The following is a 17,364-nucleotide window of genomic DNA, read 5'->3' as shown; positions in this document are numbered from 1 at the left end:
AGTATAAGATTATTGGTGGCGCATTGAATGTGGTGTAAGCATTGTCTAAGGAAAAAGGAAAAAGGAAAAAGGAAAAAGAGGAAGATAGTACTCATGTTCTTGCATGTGGGTTGCCTAAATATCCACATGCAACCCAATTTATTTGTAGCACACACACTATCTAATCATTCATTGCTCCAAAATATCATTACTTTTTTATTTCATATCATCTTCATCTCATTCAAGTACTTATGGTACAAAAATACTCACATATTAAACCCTTTTCTAAACATTATTCAAGGCAAAAATGTTTCTCTTTCATTTGCTTTTTAATCCACTTTTATATTATTATTTTTTCTTTTAAATCAATTAATCAGTTTTTACTTTTGAATACAAATAATTTTAAACAAAATTGGTGTTTAATAAAAAAAAAAATTTAACCGAGGTAGGCCGAGAGATCCCGAAAGCAACATACACGGGGCGCATTGCTGTTCTCACCCCTTATTTGCAATTTAAACCTCTCAACTATTCAATTTTTCAACAGAAATATGTTGATAAATTTTATATAACAATTTAATGTGGTGAAAATAAAGTTTTCTTATATTTTATTTATGTTTTTGAAAAGTATATACAAAAATATATACAATAGAAATGACTTTTTGATGGGTTAATTTTTTAGATAAAATAACGCAGTAAATAACTTTATGCTAAATACAGTTTGTTGGGAGATTTAAATAGTGGAAAGGTATAGGTTTCTTTTGAAGAGGTGTAGGGAGCAACACCCATTTATGCTGCAGGACGAAAGCCCGAATCTATTGGCCCAGTTAAGCCCAGTGAACTTTTCAAAATTGCAACACGAAGGGAAACTCAACGTTAGCACTTAATATTATTTGGGTAATTACAGTGCCCTCATCTCAATTTTTTTTTTTGGCTTTTTTTGGTCTCTCAATTATTCCACACATAGAGCACCCCGCTCGTGCTTTCCTCTTCCTCTGTCCAGCACACACAGAGGCACATAGCCGCTTTTCCCTCTCCCTTTGCTTTCGTCCTCCTCTTTCCATCGTCACACACAGGAGCGAGATTTCGCACCGCAGCCACAGCTTCGCAAAGGTGGTGCATTCTGTCTCGAGGGAGCTTCATTCAAGGCTCGAGCACTAGCGCCGCCAGTATACACAAACACGCACCCAGTTTTCGCTCACTGCAGGTTGGTCGCTGTTTGGTTGAATGTGGTTGGCACATCTGTGTGAAACGGTTCCCCATATCCGATTCACATAGATTTTTTTGTTTTCGGCGTGTTATTCGAGTGCTTGTGGTTGATGTTTATGTTGCTGGAAAACGGTAATGGTATTCTGTGTGATTGAATTTGTGTATGATTGTATTATTTCTGATGAATGTGGGTGAGTGGAGTAAGGTTTCTGTAGTTGAGTGTTCTCAATATATGAAATGGGACATTGTATTCTATGATTAATGAATAAACTGCAGTATAATGCTGAATTAGGGGATACAACTGAATGACTGCTTAATTATGAAGTATTAGAAATATGAGTTGTGTTGGTAAGAATGAATTTTTATACTGAGGATTTTACAATTCTGAAGATATGGCTAAAAGTGGTAGACAATATTAAATATGACAAGTCCACTTTGTTTTGAATATATGGCAATGGCGTTGATGCACATAAGTGGAATGTATATGTGTAAAAATTCTGAAATTAAAAATAACAAGTTAGAGGGGGTAATGAGGTCTGATTGTGTGTTAGGTTAATTCATTATGTAAAATTATGTTCAGATTATGGTCAACATTAGGTATAAGGGAACTGAATAATTGATATTCAAACTGATGTTAAGTGTTACTAGAATACCTTACGTAGCTTTTAAAGAATGAATGTATATGAGTTGTTTATCAGAAACTGGTTTTAATTGAATGAGAGCTTATGTGTCTGAATCCATGTGGTGTAATGTGATGGGTGAAACTAGTTTGCTGCAGTGTTAATTATGATTTAAATAAAGTAGATGAGAATTGAAAATTGCTTAAAACTAGGTAAATGATATATGGTCATAGAGTAAACAGGGGTATGTATGATTTGAAATATTAATCTGATTTAACTGGATTGGATGTTTTGGGCTTAGGGGTATGAAATATAAACTCTGAATTTGTTTTCAGACCCTATATCATCATCATCATTTAGATAAATTTGTCTTTTGTTTGATTGAACTCTTAATTAATGTAGTGACGTGAATGTTAGAAATTGTAAAAAAGTGTTTCATCCTCGTTTCGTCAGTATACGTTAGGGTTTTTGCAGCTTCGTCCTCTGTATTCTCTGCGCTACACACAAAACTGTGTATTTCACCTCCAAAATCGATGGCGTATTATTACTCTAGACTCGATTTCTTTTGCCATTTGTGTGGGACAATGCTAATTGTTCCTTCCAGTGAGTACGCCCAATGTTCTTTGTGCAAAACTCTCCAAGACATACAAGGTTAAGCCCTATTTTTACTGTGGTAACGTGTTCTCGAATTTTCTTAGTTGTATATTATGTATAACTCTCTCCAATTGACTATGGTTGTGTTCAGATATTCGTGATAAGGAAATAAGTTACACAATTACTGCTGAGGTATGTTTTTATTTCTGTTATCTCCCATGACTGTGAATTATTATTATTATAGTTTACATGCCAGTGTTCATGGACTTACTTATGGTGCTTCATGCACTTCTTTTAAAAGAAAAATGAACATGTCTTCTTCCTCCGTGACTTCACACATGACTCACGAATTCATGACACTTTCTGTACCTTTTTTTTTTTGTCGTATGTGTAATTAAATAACCATCTTATTGTGTGTTTGCATGGGCTCATTGTGAAGAAATAATAATCTGTTTTTGCGAACTTTCTAAGAGAGTGTTTGGAAAATAAGTGATTATATCCTTAGAAGCAGTTGTTTTTGTGTACCCTCTTAGGCCTACCTTGATTTTATCTGTCCTGGTGGGAATTGGTGAAAAGACCATGATGGTATTGGAGTTTCTTTTTTTCTTTCGTTTAAAACTAATGTTAGACATCACTATACCTTTTGATATCACTAATGGTATTGGCTATGTTGTTGTCATGCCAATAATTTAACAGATCAATTGGTAGTATTGCATTAAAGTAACAGAAGAACATTCAAGTTTATGTATACACGATTAGTTCTCATGTTACTTGAATTTGATTAGTGTAGCCATAGTGAAATTGGACCTGGGTTTAGATTTTTAAGATCAATGCAGCAATGATAGAAAGTTGAGGTGAAATGTTATTGTGAAAATTCTGGCACAGTTAGTCAGGATTGCTAACTTTTTAGGTTTTAAATTTCCTACCAAGAATTGCAGCAGCTTAGCTGAAGCTTGAGTCTCATATAACTGAAATAAGCCAAATTTGTGATTTATCATGACCATGGACATATTCACTTTATGTACACTATTGGCAATTCTTCTTTAAATAAAAGTAACCTTGTGTTTTGCAGGAGATCAGAAGAGAGCTTGGAATGGAAATAATCGAGGAACAGAAGGTGCAATTGTCGAAGGTAATGGCATCATTCAATATTAAATATAGCTTGGTTTTTAAGAAGATATTTGAATGTTTCAAATGTTATTGTTTCTTCTCTAAAAAAACGTATTATTTCTTGACAGGTCAACAAAAAATGTGAAAAATGTGGCCATGATGAAGCTAACTTTTATACCAGACAGGTATCGTTAGACTTTATAATGTATATTTGGCAATTTGATCTTAATCTTATTTAAAGTCCATAATTATTTATTTCAATCATTCTTTTTTCAGATGAGATCAGCAGATGAAGGGCAAACTACTTTCTATACATGTACCCGTTGTGGTAATCAATCTCAGGAGAACTAGTGGTTTACTTTAAGACTATCTTTGGAAGGAATGTACCAGGAAAAATAGAATGATCTTTAAGGCTATTTTGTTCTGATAATATGCCGGACCTGGCCCCACTAAGATTGTTATCTGGACTTGATTATTAATTAATTAGCCTTTTTACCTTAAATGATTTAGGATGAGATCTTGAGTTTGTAAAGAAGTGATGTTATTCAGCGTGTTAGATTTGTTTTATTACTTCTGCTATGATTTTAATTATTGTGTCTTTCATTTACTTTGTTAATGTTCTTTCTAAAGAAATTGATTTTTTGATTTTGGAAGTTTGGTGACTTTTTTTTCCTGTTCTGAAGTCTGATTACTAGATTTTTATATTAGTGAAATTCATTTAAGATGAATGGGATGTCAACAAATGGGCATTGGGAAGAGATATTTAAAGTCACTGGTTGAGGAGACGAATTGATGTGATATTGTATTAGGGTTTTTAGTGCAGTTCAATCTGAACTATTTTTTAGTGCAGTACAGTTTTTTTGAAGTAGTTTATATTTAACTATAAACTTTTATAGTGCAGTACATTATAGGGCAGTTTGCCCATCCCTTGGGAAGTGGCTGGTTCTTTTCTATGCAGGATCAATTAGTGTTTTCTGATATATTATTGCAAATGAAAATGCTATGTTTTGTTGTAATGTTAGTAGATGTGAGATTGTATGGTAGGTTTGATATGGGATCGGAATGCTTTATAATTTGAAAAAATGTTGTTAAAGTTTTTATGAAATATGACAATTTCTTAATGATATAAATATTACAAACAATTAAATTTTATTTCAAATAAAATGATTTTGAGACGTGCAAATCATGTGGGTAGGATTTATTAATAAAAATGAAATGAGGTGGAGGAGGTAGAGGGGTGCAAGAATGTATGTTTTCTGATAAGAGAAAAAGGGAAGTGTAATCAATGTACACAGAAATTTTCAATAAACAAAAAATTAACAAATAATTATCTTATTATTGATTAGGGATATTTTAGGAAATTGGAAGTCTAAAATGAAATGATTGTAGGATGAAATGATTATATTATTTTGTTTCCTAACCTATAATAAGAAGAGTTTGTATTTAAGTTGGGAACAAAATTTGAAAAAAGAAAAATTCCACAAATTTAATAATTTAAAAAAAAAATAATAATGTATTATATCACATAATAAAATTCTATAATAATATAAAACTACAATAACATTATAATATTGATATAATAATAATAATAATTAAATAATGATGTAAAATAATAAATAAATAATTGAATAATGACATTATTAATAAACTAAATAATTAATCATTACAAATAATGTTTCATTCAAATCCAATTATGTAAATTTAAATGATGATTTAAAAATAATTTCAATAACATAAGTATATTATTAAAATATGAAAATTATAATTTCTTTAAACTTTAGAAGATAAAAGATAACCAACCATTTAAAATATATGGTAACGAGTTTTAAATTTGAAATTACATGGTAAAAATGTAGTAACAAAATTTGCATCTGAAATTCAGAATAAAAAATTGTAAAAGAAAGACTTTTTTATGAACTTTTAGTATGTTTAAAAAATTTTCACATGACAATGATAAAATTTAAAATGTTATATAAAACCAAAAGTGAATAATTAAATATTATCATCATTAATAAACTCAAAATAAACTAAATATTAAAATATTAAAAATAATATTTCATGAAAAATTTAAAACTACAGTACACTTATATTAAAGTTAATATTTCTTATTAAACATAAACCTTATTAAATTTATATCTCTTGTTTTAAATCATATTTATTTCCATTATTTTAAACAAGTGAAGCGCGGAGTTTGCGAGTTAATTCGAGCCTACTCAGAAGCAATTATATGTGCGAGTTAATGAGGTTAGAAGATGTGGGAACTTAAAACTCCTTGTGATTTTGTGCCAATAACTAAGCGTGGCTATGTCCACTCATAAACAGTGAAAGATTTTGGATGAATTGTTTGAGCACTGATCACTAGCATGAGCAAGGCTGGGCAATCTCTGAAATCGGTTCTCTAGGATTTGATTCACAAGAGCAATGGCTTGAGATCCTTCAAGCAAATTCATGCGCATCCATTTTTTTCGTGTTTAGAAGGTATTTTTAATTTTTTATTAGTTTTTAATTTTCTATAATTAGGTTAGTTTTAAGGTTTTGATTTAAATTTGTAATTTTGTCAAATCATAGTTAAAAATAAGTTTTTAAGAGTATTTTTGGTAATTAAGAAATTAATATTCTTTTTTAGAAAATCTTTCAATAAAAATTCTTTTTCTTTACTTTTATTTTAATTTCTTTAATTGCTGAAATGCCCTACTTTTATTTGCTGATAGGTCCTGATTTTAAATTGTAGGAATGTCCCTTGTTGGAAAGGCCTAGAGTTAAATCAAGAGAAGCAGGGGGCTGGTGCTGTTTGGGCCGCACTTTCAAGGATTTGTACCTCTAATTTTCTAAAATGTTTCTAATTAGTAACTGATTTAAAAGTTTATTTTTTTATTATTAAAGATTTCTATGCAAAACATTGATTCCACTTCCATTTTCTTCCCATCACCAAAAATGTATCACTGTCGCACCTGACATCCCTTCACCCTTGCACTCCTACATTCTTGCATCTCTGCACCTCATTTCATCTTTATAAAAAAACCTACACCCCCTGAACCTTTCACCTCATTTCATTTTATATTAGTTTATTTTTTTTAGCATTTTATTTATGAGTTTATAATGTATTATATAATTTAATTAATATAAAATAATTTTATGAATGTATTAAAACTAATGAAACTAATTTCGAATTAAAAAAAAGAACTGAAAATGAAAAAAATCAGATATAAAAATTTGAATTTGTAGAAATCAGAAGTGAAGATCGAATGTTTAAGATTTCGGATATTACCATTCGATGCATGTTAATATGATAAAATTGATATAGAAAGTTTTACTTTTTATATAAGTTAAAGTAAAATTGATATACAAAGCGAAATGTTCAAACAAAGGCTAGTTCTGTTTTTTCATTACCATTTATCTGTAAAAAAATGAAAATGTAGAGTTATCGCTCATGTATCAATTAATAACCTAAAAGTTTTAAACATAAAATTAGAATTGAATCGAATATATTATATCTATAAAAAAGGCTTAATACCTCAATTGGTCCTCGTATTTGTGTGAAAATCTCAGTTCGGTCCTCAAGTTTTGAACTGTCTCAATTGGGTCATAATTTTTGTAAAAATGCACACATTTTATCCCAACCGTTAACTGATCTCAAACGGCGTTAAGTTTAGCTGACGTGGTATGCTGACATGTTAGCTTAATCCCTTCTTGGTCCTCGTATTTGTGTGAAAATCTCAGTTTGGTCCTAAAGTTTTGAACTGTCTCAATTGGGTTATAATTTTTGTAAAAATGCACACATTTTACCCCAATCGCTAACTGAAAAATGAAATGAAAGAAGAAAGTTTAGATAGTAAATACCTATGAGAGAGGTTGAAAGGTCACCTAAACTTTTCTTATTACAACTAATATATAAAGTTTTCTTATTTATTATAAAATGTTACTATGTTCACTTTCTGTACTCTTTTTAATTAGAATCGATATAAATTTTTTTATTTATTACAAAAATATCATCGTGTTCACTTTTTATACTAATTAAAACTAGAATTGGTATAATTTTTTTTTCTTTAACAAAAATGTTACCGTGTTCATTTATTATACTTGTTATAATTATAACGGACATAAAAATTGTTCTTATTTATAGTTATGTTACCACTCTACTTTTTATACTCGATGAATTATAATCAATATAAATAAACATTATAAAAAGTGTTTTTTTACTAACGACACTATCTTCAATTGTTTTCTATTTTTTTAAATAATTTTATTTTTATTTACTTAACTAATTATATATTATTGCTTTTACATATGGATAGTATGATTAGAGATGATAATTGGTACCACCAAGGGAAAACTATTTTTATTTTATTTTTATATTCTCTTTGGTTTTAATTTACATTATAAAAAATTCTTTAATTATGAACAAAATTTTACCAACAAAAATAAGTCTTTTGTAAAACAAAATTTATTAACATAAATAATTTGTTAATAAAATTCGTAAGTAAATTAGTATTTGAATTACTAATGAAACATATCTATGAGTAAATATCCATTGATAAATTTAGTCAGTAAAACCTAATAGTAATTTAGAATTTTTATTATTGACAAATTTTTTAACTGATAAAATGACGTTACATTTCTCACTTTCATTTAGTGTAAATTTGTTGATAATTGAATTTTTTAAAATTCATCGAACAAGATTTGTCTATAAAATAAAATTTTGATTATTGAAAAAAAATATATTTGTAAATTTTTCTGCTGATTGGAAATCAAATGTTTTGTCTAATATGATAAAATATGTTTATAAATTAAATGTGAAAAAATAAGATGAATCATATTGACATTTATTCATTAATTTTTAATCATCAATAAACTGTCGTTAATTTTGATTATATATAAAAAAATTAAAATATTATTGACAAATTTTGACTGGTGATAATATCAAATTTTGTAGTGTTCTTTTATTTTTTATTTACTTAACTATTTGTATATTATTATTTTTTAAGTTAATTACTATTAAAAGATATTTTGATTATGACTATTGACTTGACATATACATTTTTTTTTAATTTGTGTATGAAATTTAAAATTATTTTAATCTTATTTTTCCATGATTCAAAAGTCTCATGTAAGGTCGGAGAAAAATGTCACTTAAGTGGTGCACATGTGGCAGTGAATTGTTGGACCAATTTTAGTAGCAAAAATAAAATTTTAGTAAAACTTTATCTTAAAAGTTTCAGCCCTTTTCTTTTTCACGTTATCACTAGATATCTATTCCGTAGTAACGGACTAACCTTGTGTGTGGTCGGGTGAAATCCCTCGGCAATGACTTTGCAAAGCAGTAGATGTCAGCATAAGTGCACAACCTGCCCCAACTCTACATCCATTCTAAGTCCGGACGAGTCTAGAAGTCTTCACATGATAGGATACTTGTTTTGGTAAATTGTATGAAAATGATGTTTATGTCGATGATGACCTACAAGTGCATATGTGTGAATGTTCTTGGACATATTAGATTGAATTAAATTGACTTGTATGTTTGTTTGAACTTAGTTTACCCTTGCATTGTGTGTGCTGTATGTGTTTACCTTCTTCCTTGTGATGATCATCCAATCCTTTGGATGTGAGCAGTAGCTGATGATGTGCCCTGGAGCAAGCACTGGAGAATGAAAAAGATGCAGTTGCCTAGTTCTTAGTAGGGATGGAAAAAAACCCGTACCCGTGGATATCCGCGGATAAAATCCGCTACGGGTATTTAATATTCGTGGATAAAAGGTACCCGCGGGTAGCGGGTAACGGGTATTTTAATACCCGCTTGTTAACGGGTCGGGTTCGGGTATCACACTATCCATACTCGCGGATACCCGTTACCCGTTAAAAAAATAAAATTACAATTTTATTCTTAAATTTTTTTTTCTACCTTTTTAGTTAGTCTTTTTTTTCTTTTAAATTTGTTTTAAAATTGGGCCAAAGCCCAAATCTCTTTTTTAGGGTTTCATTCTGTATGCATCTTTGTAGCGTTCCCGTAGAAGCCTGCTCTCCACCAACACATCCATTCCCACCATTGTCAACAACGTATCCATTCCCACCACTGTCAACGGTAACGACAAACAAAACATGCTTTTTCATCTCCTGCTACAATGCTCCTACTTCCTTGAATGCTTCTTTCACTGTTGAAAAAAAAAAAGAAACTTTCAGGCAGAGGCAAACGTGTAATGCTCCTATTTCGCGTCTCACTATTCCAAATCAGGTATCCTCACATATTCACATCTCTTCTACCACTTCTTATACTTTCACCGATTAAAACGCCTTTTTCCACCTTTCCCACCGATCAAACACTTCCGCCGATTGATTTTTGATTTCAACCGTTCAACCTCTTCTTTTCAACTCGGAGTGCATCGACGAGGCGTGCATGATGGTGATGACTGAGTCTGCGGTGGCCGTGGAGGTGATGCGATTCATGGTGGCCGTTGAAAGGGAAGATGATGCTCGCGATTTTGTTGATCGAAGAAGATGGAGGCAGAACACAATTCTGGGGTTTTCCCTGCAGTTAGGGTTCATAGATTTGGGGCTTTCTGTGGTGAGAGGCTAATGACTCGGTGATTATGTTTCCTCTTGCAGGTTTTGAATGTTCTGATGAAGATTCGAGCTCTGGGTTGAGGGTTATTGTTTTTGGCTGATGGAAATTCGAGCTCTTGAGGGTTATTGTTTCTGGGTTGAGGGTTATTGTTGTTGGCTACGCGCAGAAGATGGAGGGGAAGGGGAAAAGGAGAACCCTAGAAAGGTTTGGGCTTGGCCCATCTTAAAGATTAGGAAAGAAAACCTAAAAAGAAAGTTTGGACTCTCTCGATTTTAAAAAATTGCGGGTTGAAACGGGTATCCGCGGGTTGAAAAAAATCCGCGGATTTTTTTTATGCGGGTATCCGGCGGGTATGGGTACACTTTTTTACATGCGGGTCGGGTTCGGATATCACACTACCTGATCCGAACCCGACCCGTTGCCATCCCTAGTTCTTAGGATTCTTCTTAGCTGACTTAGCTATTTTGAAATACATCCTTTGTAAGTAAAGTTTTAAATTCACGGTCAATTTTAGATGTCTATAAACTTATAACTTTATCTTCATTATTAAACTGTTCTATCATATTATAATTAAACTGTTCTATCATATTATAATGTTTAATCATTCAAAATTATATTAACGTAAAATTTTTGGGATGTCGCATCTTACCTTTCAAATGTGAAATAGTTTTAATTTAATGTTTTGTCAATTTTTTTTTCATTGTTGTATTCCATAAAGATGGGAAAAACTATTACTTAATAATGTGTAATGATAAAGAAAGAGGTAAAATGTATGATGAAATTTCAGTGTGATTATTAAATGATAAAGAGAATAGTCGCAAAATAAAGATAGTGTTCTCTAATCATGTTGAGAAGGAAGAAAATAAAATGAATATAATAAATCTTATGTTGTATGTAAAATTGAGTATTTTTTTTATCATAACAAGTTGAGAACAATCTATAACATTTTTTTTTATCAATTTAGAATATAACAAACTTTTTAAAAATATGAATTTGGAATTTAGTATACATATTAATAAGTTGGTTGATAAAGTTGAAAAAGCAAGTAGATATTTTTTGAACATGACTTTCTCTCTGTTAAAGTGGAATACATATTTTCCTTTTAAATGATATCTTTGACTTTTTTCTTAAACTAAAACATCTATATCATATGAAAAAAATCTCAAAGAACACAATGATTGCCAAAACGAAAAAAAAAACAATTAGCAAGCACAACAGCTACTATTATAGTGAATTTTGTATTCCTAAGATTCGTTTTCACCTTGTTAAAGATAATACTTGAAACAAAGGTAAAATATATATTCTAAATAAGTCCCATATAAGAACAATTTTATATTTACAAAACTATTGGCATAATTTTTTTTGGATATGTGTTATTTTTACTGATTTATTATTTATTTATTATTGTGTTAATGTATTCTAAGTAATAAAAAAAACAAGACGTTAGTGTATAAATATGTTACTAAAAAAATCCGTGTTGAGATATGTTTTAACTATATGTATTATGATCCAATTAAGATTTTCTCAAATTTAGTTCGCTATAAAATAACATATCATGTTATATGATATCCATCCACTCGCGAGCATGTGTTGTGACTGCCACCAAACTTGACGGGGGTTATTTCCTCCACCTTCCTATTTCCATTTTCACCTCCTCATTTTTGTGTAACTTTTTTTCTATTACCTAAATAATTTTATTTTAACTATTTTACTTTATTTTTTACTGTTTAACCTATTAATTAAGTAACAGTCCCACCTTTTATTTTTTTGTAAAACTTTGACTCCAACTCTCCACAGTCTTTTCTTCTCTTCTGCATTTCCACTACAAAAATATATAATTTTTCCAAAGGTTATTTTTGGCGTTTCCGTCGATTTTAACTCCTGAAAAATGTGTTTCCCGTGATTGGGGAAAGCGCCAGAAAAAACAGTATCGCTAAACATTACCGGCGGTTTTGTAAGAAACCGCTATTTCCAGTGGTTTTCAAAAACAGCCGGAAATGTAGTAATAGCTCAAATTTTTATTTTTATTTATCAATAATCCCTTTTCAAAATCATTCCATCAAAATAGTCACCCAAAGATACTTGAACTGCTAGTTTTGGTATGTCCTTTCGTGTCTTTTATTTTTTAGTTTTCTTTCTAATACTCATCAATATTATTTTCCTAGCAATCCTTTGCTAGCATCGAATGGAACCCAGATCAACAACAAAATGTTCAATTCTAACTTTGAAAACCATTTATACATATGATGAGAAACCACACACACACACACACATATATATATATATATATATATATATATATTATACACATACTGTAAACTCATTTTTAATTTCCTGTTCTGTTTTAACTGAGTTTGGCAATTACTAAAATCAAAACAGCTAGAAACACCTTGATATACTAATTCAAAAATAATCAAATAATAATAGAAGTGCCTACAATCTGTGACTTAAATTACAAGATCACAAAAAATACAGAGTAAACATCAACAATCTAGCATCATCGTTTTCTTTTTGACAGAAATTTGGCATCAGTTATTTACAGCAATATAAAATATGGCCAGATTCATAGATCTTATGGAACTATTCATCCATTGCACACTTCAATCGCTTCATGAACTCACCTAATCAATGCTTCACAGATCATCATAATAACCCCCAACACTTATATGAGCTCTGCTCATAGGAATACCTCTTGCTGCAGAAATTACATCATTTAATTTGGTTGCATGCTGCACCACTCGCTTAATCCTCTGAAATCACAACCAAACCAATCACTACTTCAAAATCCAACAACCAATTAAAACAATATTGGACCAAAACCAGTAAACTATTTAATATTCCAAATTGCAATCACCAAAAGATTCCAAAAATCTTGCCACAAGTAAACATACTTTTTCTTTCCTTGACATTTCTCAAACAAACAAACAACAAAACCCAATACTAAATCATTCTCAGAATTTTACTCATGATCTATGATCTTGTCAAAAACTGTAACCAAACATAGTTGACACTTTAAAAAGTCACAAATGTACTGAATATTTAAAAAAGATAAGTTTATACAGTTCTTAGGATTGATAAATGAAAGCAGAGTTCTACTTCAATGTTTCATGCTATAAAAAGGTTTTCATTACATGTCAGCATCAATCACAGAATTGAATCTTCATTCTAATAGAAAAACCAATATTGAATACAGTAATGAAACTCCAAAATCTTGATATTGCAGTTTCAGTTTTACAAGGAACAAACTTAGTGAAAATAAAAAAACTGAGATTAGCTTACCTTGTCATCAGCATAGATCTGGAACCGGATCTTCTGATCCTGCTTTAGTTTGTTCTTTTGCTGGCTTCCAAAGAAGAACACATGGCTCCAACACCAGTCAAACTCCATTTCCACAAGTTGAAACCACTTTTATTTTCTTCCTCCCAAGTGGAGTTCTCTTCTTTCTCACACACTTCCTTCTCCATAACTCTTCTTCTGGGAGAGGTAATGATCTCTATGGTTTCACCTTTGTCCTCAAATTTGAAGCCTCTTGCATCAATTAGAGGCAAGATATCAATAGTAAATATTAATGCTTAGCTAGAAAATAGAATAAAAGAAGCATAAATAAATTAAAGAAAACAATGGCATAAATAAGATACCAGCTTCTAGTTACGCTTCCCTTTTCCCATGGCATTAAACTCCTCAACTTTATGCAATTACAGATAAAAGCAACAACACAACCTGCATATCATGCACAGTAACTCAGAATGACGTAAAATAGGAAAGGAACAATTATTAAGCAATAAAGAAGTAAAGAAATGAATCATACTTGAAGTGGTCTTTGACCCCAAAACAATTGATTCTCACCAAGATTGTCGAAAGGGCTTAAAAACATGTAAATCATTACATGATAAAGATCTGCCAAAGAAATGAGCATTGAAATAACTTAATATAATCCCAAGTTCATGTGCACCACACCAAACAGAATATTCGTGCCTGTATTTTAAATTGCAATATTCAGCTACTACCTCAATTTCAAATATGTTGAGTTACATATATTGATAGACTTGAGATATAAAGGTCCAGTTCCTCCATCAACGTTAAACAAGGTTATAAATCTATCAGTCATAATGAATATAATCCTGAAACTTGTAAATAACATATAAATAACACAAACAGATACAATGAAATATCCTCAAAATGAAAAAGTTAACAATATTTTTACAATAAACATGTTCTAAAGTACCTAACAAATTCTTCTCACTTGATGCTTATATTGGGGCATCATCTACTTTACCTTATATGAATCTCTATATGGATTGTTAGAAGAGAATTAACCCCTTTCTTCTCTGATTTGATCTCCCCGCAAATCTCAAACCCAAACAATACCATACTTGAATTAGCTTTTGATGCATTGGAACATTCTTATATAATGATGTATATTTTACTTTGATCTCATTCAAGGTGAGCAAATGGCAAGTACCTTTAATATCGAAGAATGCTTGTTGATTGTGTCCACCAAATAACACCTCCAAACTGGAATACCAAACAGGAAATATAAACTGAAATTATGCATGAGATACAAGTATAAAACAGAAATGTTCATATGTGTATTACAGAAAATTGAGTTGGATCATGTTAGCCAGATGACCATGAGTTGCATTCTAATTAATTTTTTAAATAATTAAAAAGTATGATTATTTATATTTCTAAAGTTCCAAGTTAGGAAACATGTTCTATATCGTGTTGACCCGTGTAGTAGGTGACATCATTTGCAGCTACACATGCAGGAGCTCTAGCAAATTCATGAAGTAAATATTATATTTCTTCACTCACATATTGTTTTCTGATGAAATTAATTTTCTACAATTAGCTTAATATTATAACTTTATATTTTCTCAGTATAGAAAAAATCTACCTTTCAAGAGTCTGCAAGTGTTCAGACACTGCATTGAGAGGCATAATTCATAATGAAAATCCTATGTATTTCGGTTTTTAAAACAACAATAGCTATAATGCCAAAGATACACTTCTAAATCATTAGTTGATTAGTTTAATTAGGAACTAACCATTAACAACACCTTATAAGTTCAACAATACCTAACCTATCTCGTGAAAAACCATTAACAACTAACCAGTTGGCTCCAGACTAGATATGGCAATACATCATGCTTTAAGCTGTGAAATGCACTTTTCTGATCTAGAACTTCTTGTAGAACTGATCTGCAACAAAAGTTTGTTTCAGGATGCAAAAATGAGTGATTCAAGACAAAAGAACAAGGAAGGAATTTAAAAAGAAAATGAATATACCTTTTGAACGCATACGGGCATCCATCAGATCAGCTCTTATTTCTATCTACATGAATGACAAATAACAATAAAGAGAAATAAGAAATAGCAAAAGTCTTGCTTTTAATTTTCAACTAACCAAATGACGAATTCATATTTTCTAACTCTGGAAGCATGATAACCAATTTCCATTTCCACATAAATCACAAACAGAAAACAACTCCAATAATAAAGTTGGTCAATGTGCTGAACAAAAGATGCAATAACAATACATAGCAAATGAAAGTAGAAAGTTTTGCTACAGAATAGACAGTTAAATCTCACAGCATAAGAATGATAAACATGTAATATTGAAGAAATTATAGGCAGGTGGAACCCACTAAGAAGGTCCAGACACGAGAAAAAGAAAAAGTACCTGGCCAACTGCAGGGAGTATGCTCTTCTGAATTCGAAGATCCTTCTCAACTTCTGCTCCTGAAAAATGTTGCAAGATTCCACATGAACACACACACAACAATACGATGGCATATATAAACAAAAGTTAGATAACAATTAGATTATTTCACAGCTTGCTGCTGGAAATACACTATTTACTATTTATTCAAGAGAATGCTAATGGCTGTTCATGCTTTGTGGTCTCTGGATCTTCAAGAACCTGCAAATGGTGGAAAAGAGAGATATTATTAGTAAACAGAAAAAGGGTTACATACAAAGCACTTACAGAAATGTAGCCAAAATTTATAAATAATGTAGAAAAACACAAGGGTCCAAGCTTGGAAAACAAATGGTGAAATTATATTAATTAGCGTTGATTGTGCACACATAGCAAGCCATGCTAGATACTCTTTTGAGATTTCAGACAGAAAACCGGAGCTTTCTTTGCCAAATCACATGGCTGTTGTTGTTCTTCATTATGGCTTGTCTTTTTATGTTGCCCTTTGGTTCAAAGCACATGGCAATTGTTTGAACTAGCATACGTAGGGCCTTCCAAATTTATGTATGAAGCAATGGAAGTGATAAGTTAGAACTTTCCACAAAGCTTCGATAATCAAAGATTTATTATTAAGTGCAGGCGACCAGGCATTATTGAAGTAGCTGCTGGGTGTTGAAGATAATTTAGCCATTAGTTGATGCAAAACGAAATGGACCACATAAAACTAGCATTTTCACTTTCAGGGCTTTCCATTTAAAAAATTCCTATCTCTTTCAATGGACCCCGCAACATGCCGTACTGGTACACGACAACAATAGTGCAAATACAAGTAGGACTGTATTATGATAAACTTGAATCAGAGATAGTCACATCACATGCCATGTTGTTGAAGTATGCTGTGTTACTTTCTATACAACGTTAAAGCTAAACTGCATTAGGGTGGTTATGGATTATCAAATATCAAAAATGCATGCCTACAAAAAGAGAAAGATTTGGAGATATAGAGCATTAGCATATACTGTACCTGCGGTGTAGGTGTTCCCGCATTGAAAAGAGTTGGAGATGCATGAGTGAACCCCCGTTGAGACATCAGGTGGTATGTTTTGACAGCAGAATCGATGTCTTCGTTATGAATTCCAACAGCAACCCTCATCAACATGTGTTGTAGTCTTTCCACAACCTTACCTTGAACCTTTAAGAGGAAGGACCTCTCAAGGGTTTTGAAACCAAAATAATCATAGTTAAAGTCCCTATCATAGATTATTTCACTATCCAATCGAGCAGCATTCTGAAGCATAACAGAAAACAAGACAAGTGAAAATCCCATCATACCAAAACAATAGCCAAACAAAATTTAAAGCACATAACATCAGAAATACAAACCAAATCAGAAATGCACAATATAACAGCCATACTAAGCCTCTGTTCTTTTGAAAGGATTAGGGGGAGATGATTTGGGGGAGATGATTTGAGTGGATTTGAGTGGATTTGAGGGTAATTTTGTTGTTGTTTTTTTGAGTAGATTTGTGGGTAATTGAGGGTGGATTTGAGGGTAAAGTTTGTGAGAATTAGTGTAGGATTTGATTGATGTGATA

At 31.2% G+C, this 17,364-nt stretch overlaps 1 protein-coding gene across 4 annotated transcripts; it reads left to right on the top strand.

The window, feature by feature from the left end:
• Positions 1-881: 881 nt before the first annotated feature.
• Positions 882-4,097, top strand: LOC106758663 (DNA-directed RNA polymerase I subunit RPA12-like). 4 transcript variants are annotated; one of them, XM_014641611.2, is made up of 6 exons: positions 882-1,183; positions 2,208-2,456; positions 2,551-2,591; positions 3,472-3,531; positions 3,638-3,694; positions 3,786-4,097. In XM_014641611.2, exons 2-6 carry the CDS (start codon positions 2,216-2,218, stop codon positions 3,858-3,860), a joined length of 474 nt encoding a protein of 157 aa, XP_014497097.1. In that variant the 5' UTR covers positions 882-1,183; positions 2,208-2,215; the 3' UTR covers positions 3,861-4,097. The 4 variants fall into 4 exon arrangements, with proteins under 4 accessions (XP_014497097.1, XP_014497100.1, XP_014497099.1 ...); XM_014641614.2 differs by having other exon boundaries at positions 883-1,183; positions 2,269-2,456; XM_014641613.2 differs by having other exon boundaries at positions 883-1,183; positions 2,259-2,456.
• The last annotated feature ends 13,267 nt before the right edge of the window (positions 4,098-17,364 follow it).

Source organism: Vigna radiata, chromosome 4 (genome assembly GCF_000741045.1).
Source record: "Vigna radiata var. radiata cultivar VC1973A chromosome 4, Vradiata_ver6, whole genome shotgun sequence".
NCBI classification, from domain to species: domain Eukaryota; kingdom Viridiplantae; phylum Streptophyta; class Magnoliopsida; order Fabales; family Fabaceae; genus Vigna; species Vigna radiata.
The sequence above is the reverse complement of the archived record's forward strand: the minus strand, read 5'-3'. Positions and strand labels throughout refer to the sequence as shown.

Bases quoted from the DNA above. Each gene is read 5' to 3' on its own strand.
- LOC106758663 (XM_014641611.2), top strand. From the start codon at position 2,216: ATGTTAGAAATTGTAAAAAAGTGTTTCATCCTCGTTTCGTCAGTATAC. The intron at 2,457-2,550 runs GTTAAGCCCTAT...GGTTGTGTTCAG, and splicing joins AACTCTCCAAGACATACAAG to ATATTCGTGATAAGGAAATA. The intron at 2,592-3,471 runs GTATGTTTTTAT...TGTGTTTTGCAG, and splicing joins GTTACACAATTACTGCTGAG to GAGATCAGAAGAGAGCTTGG.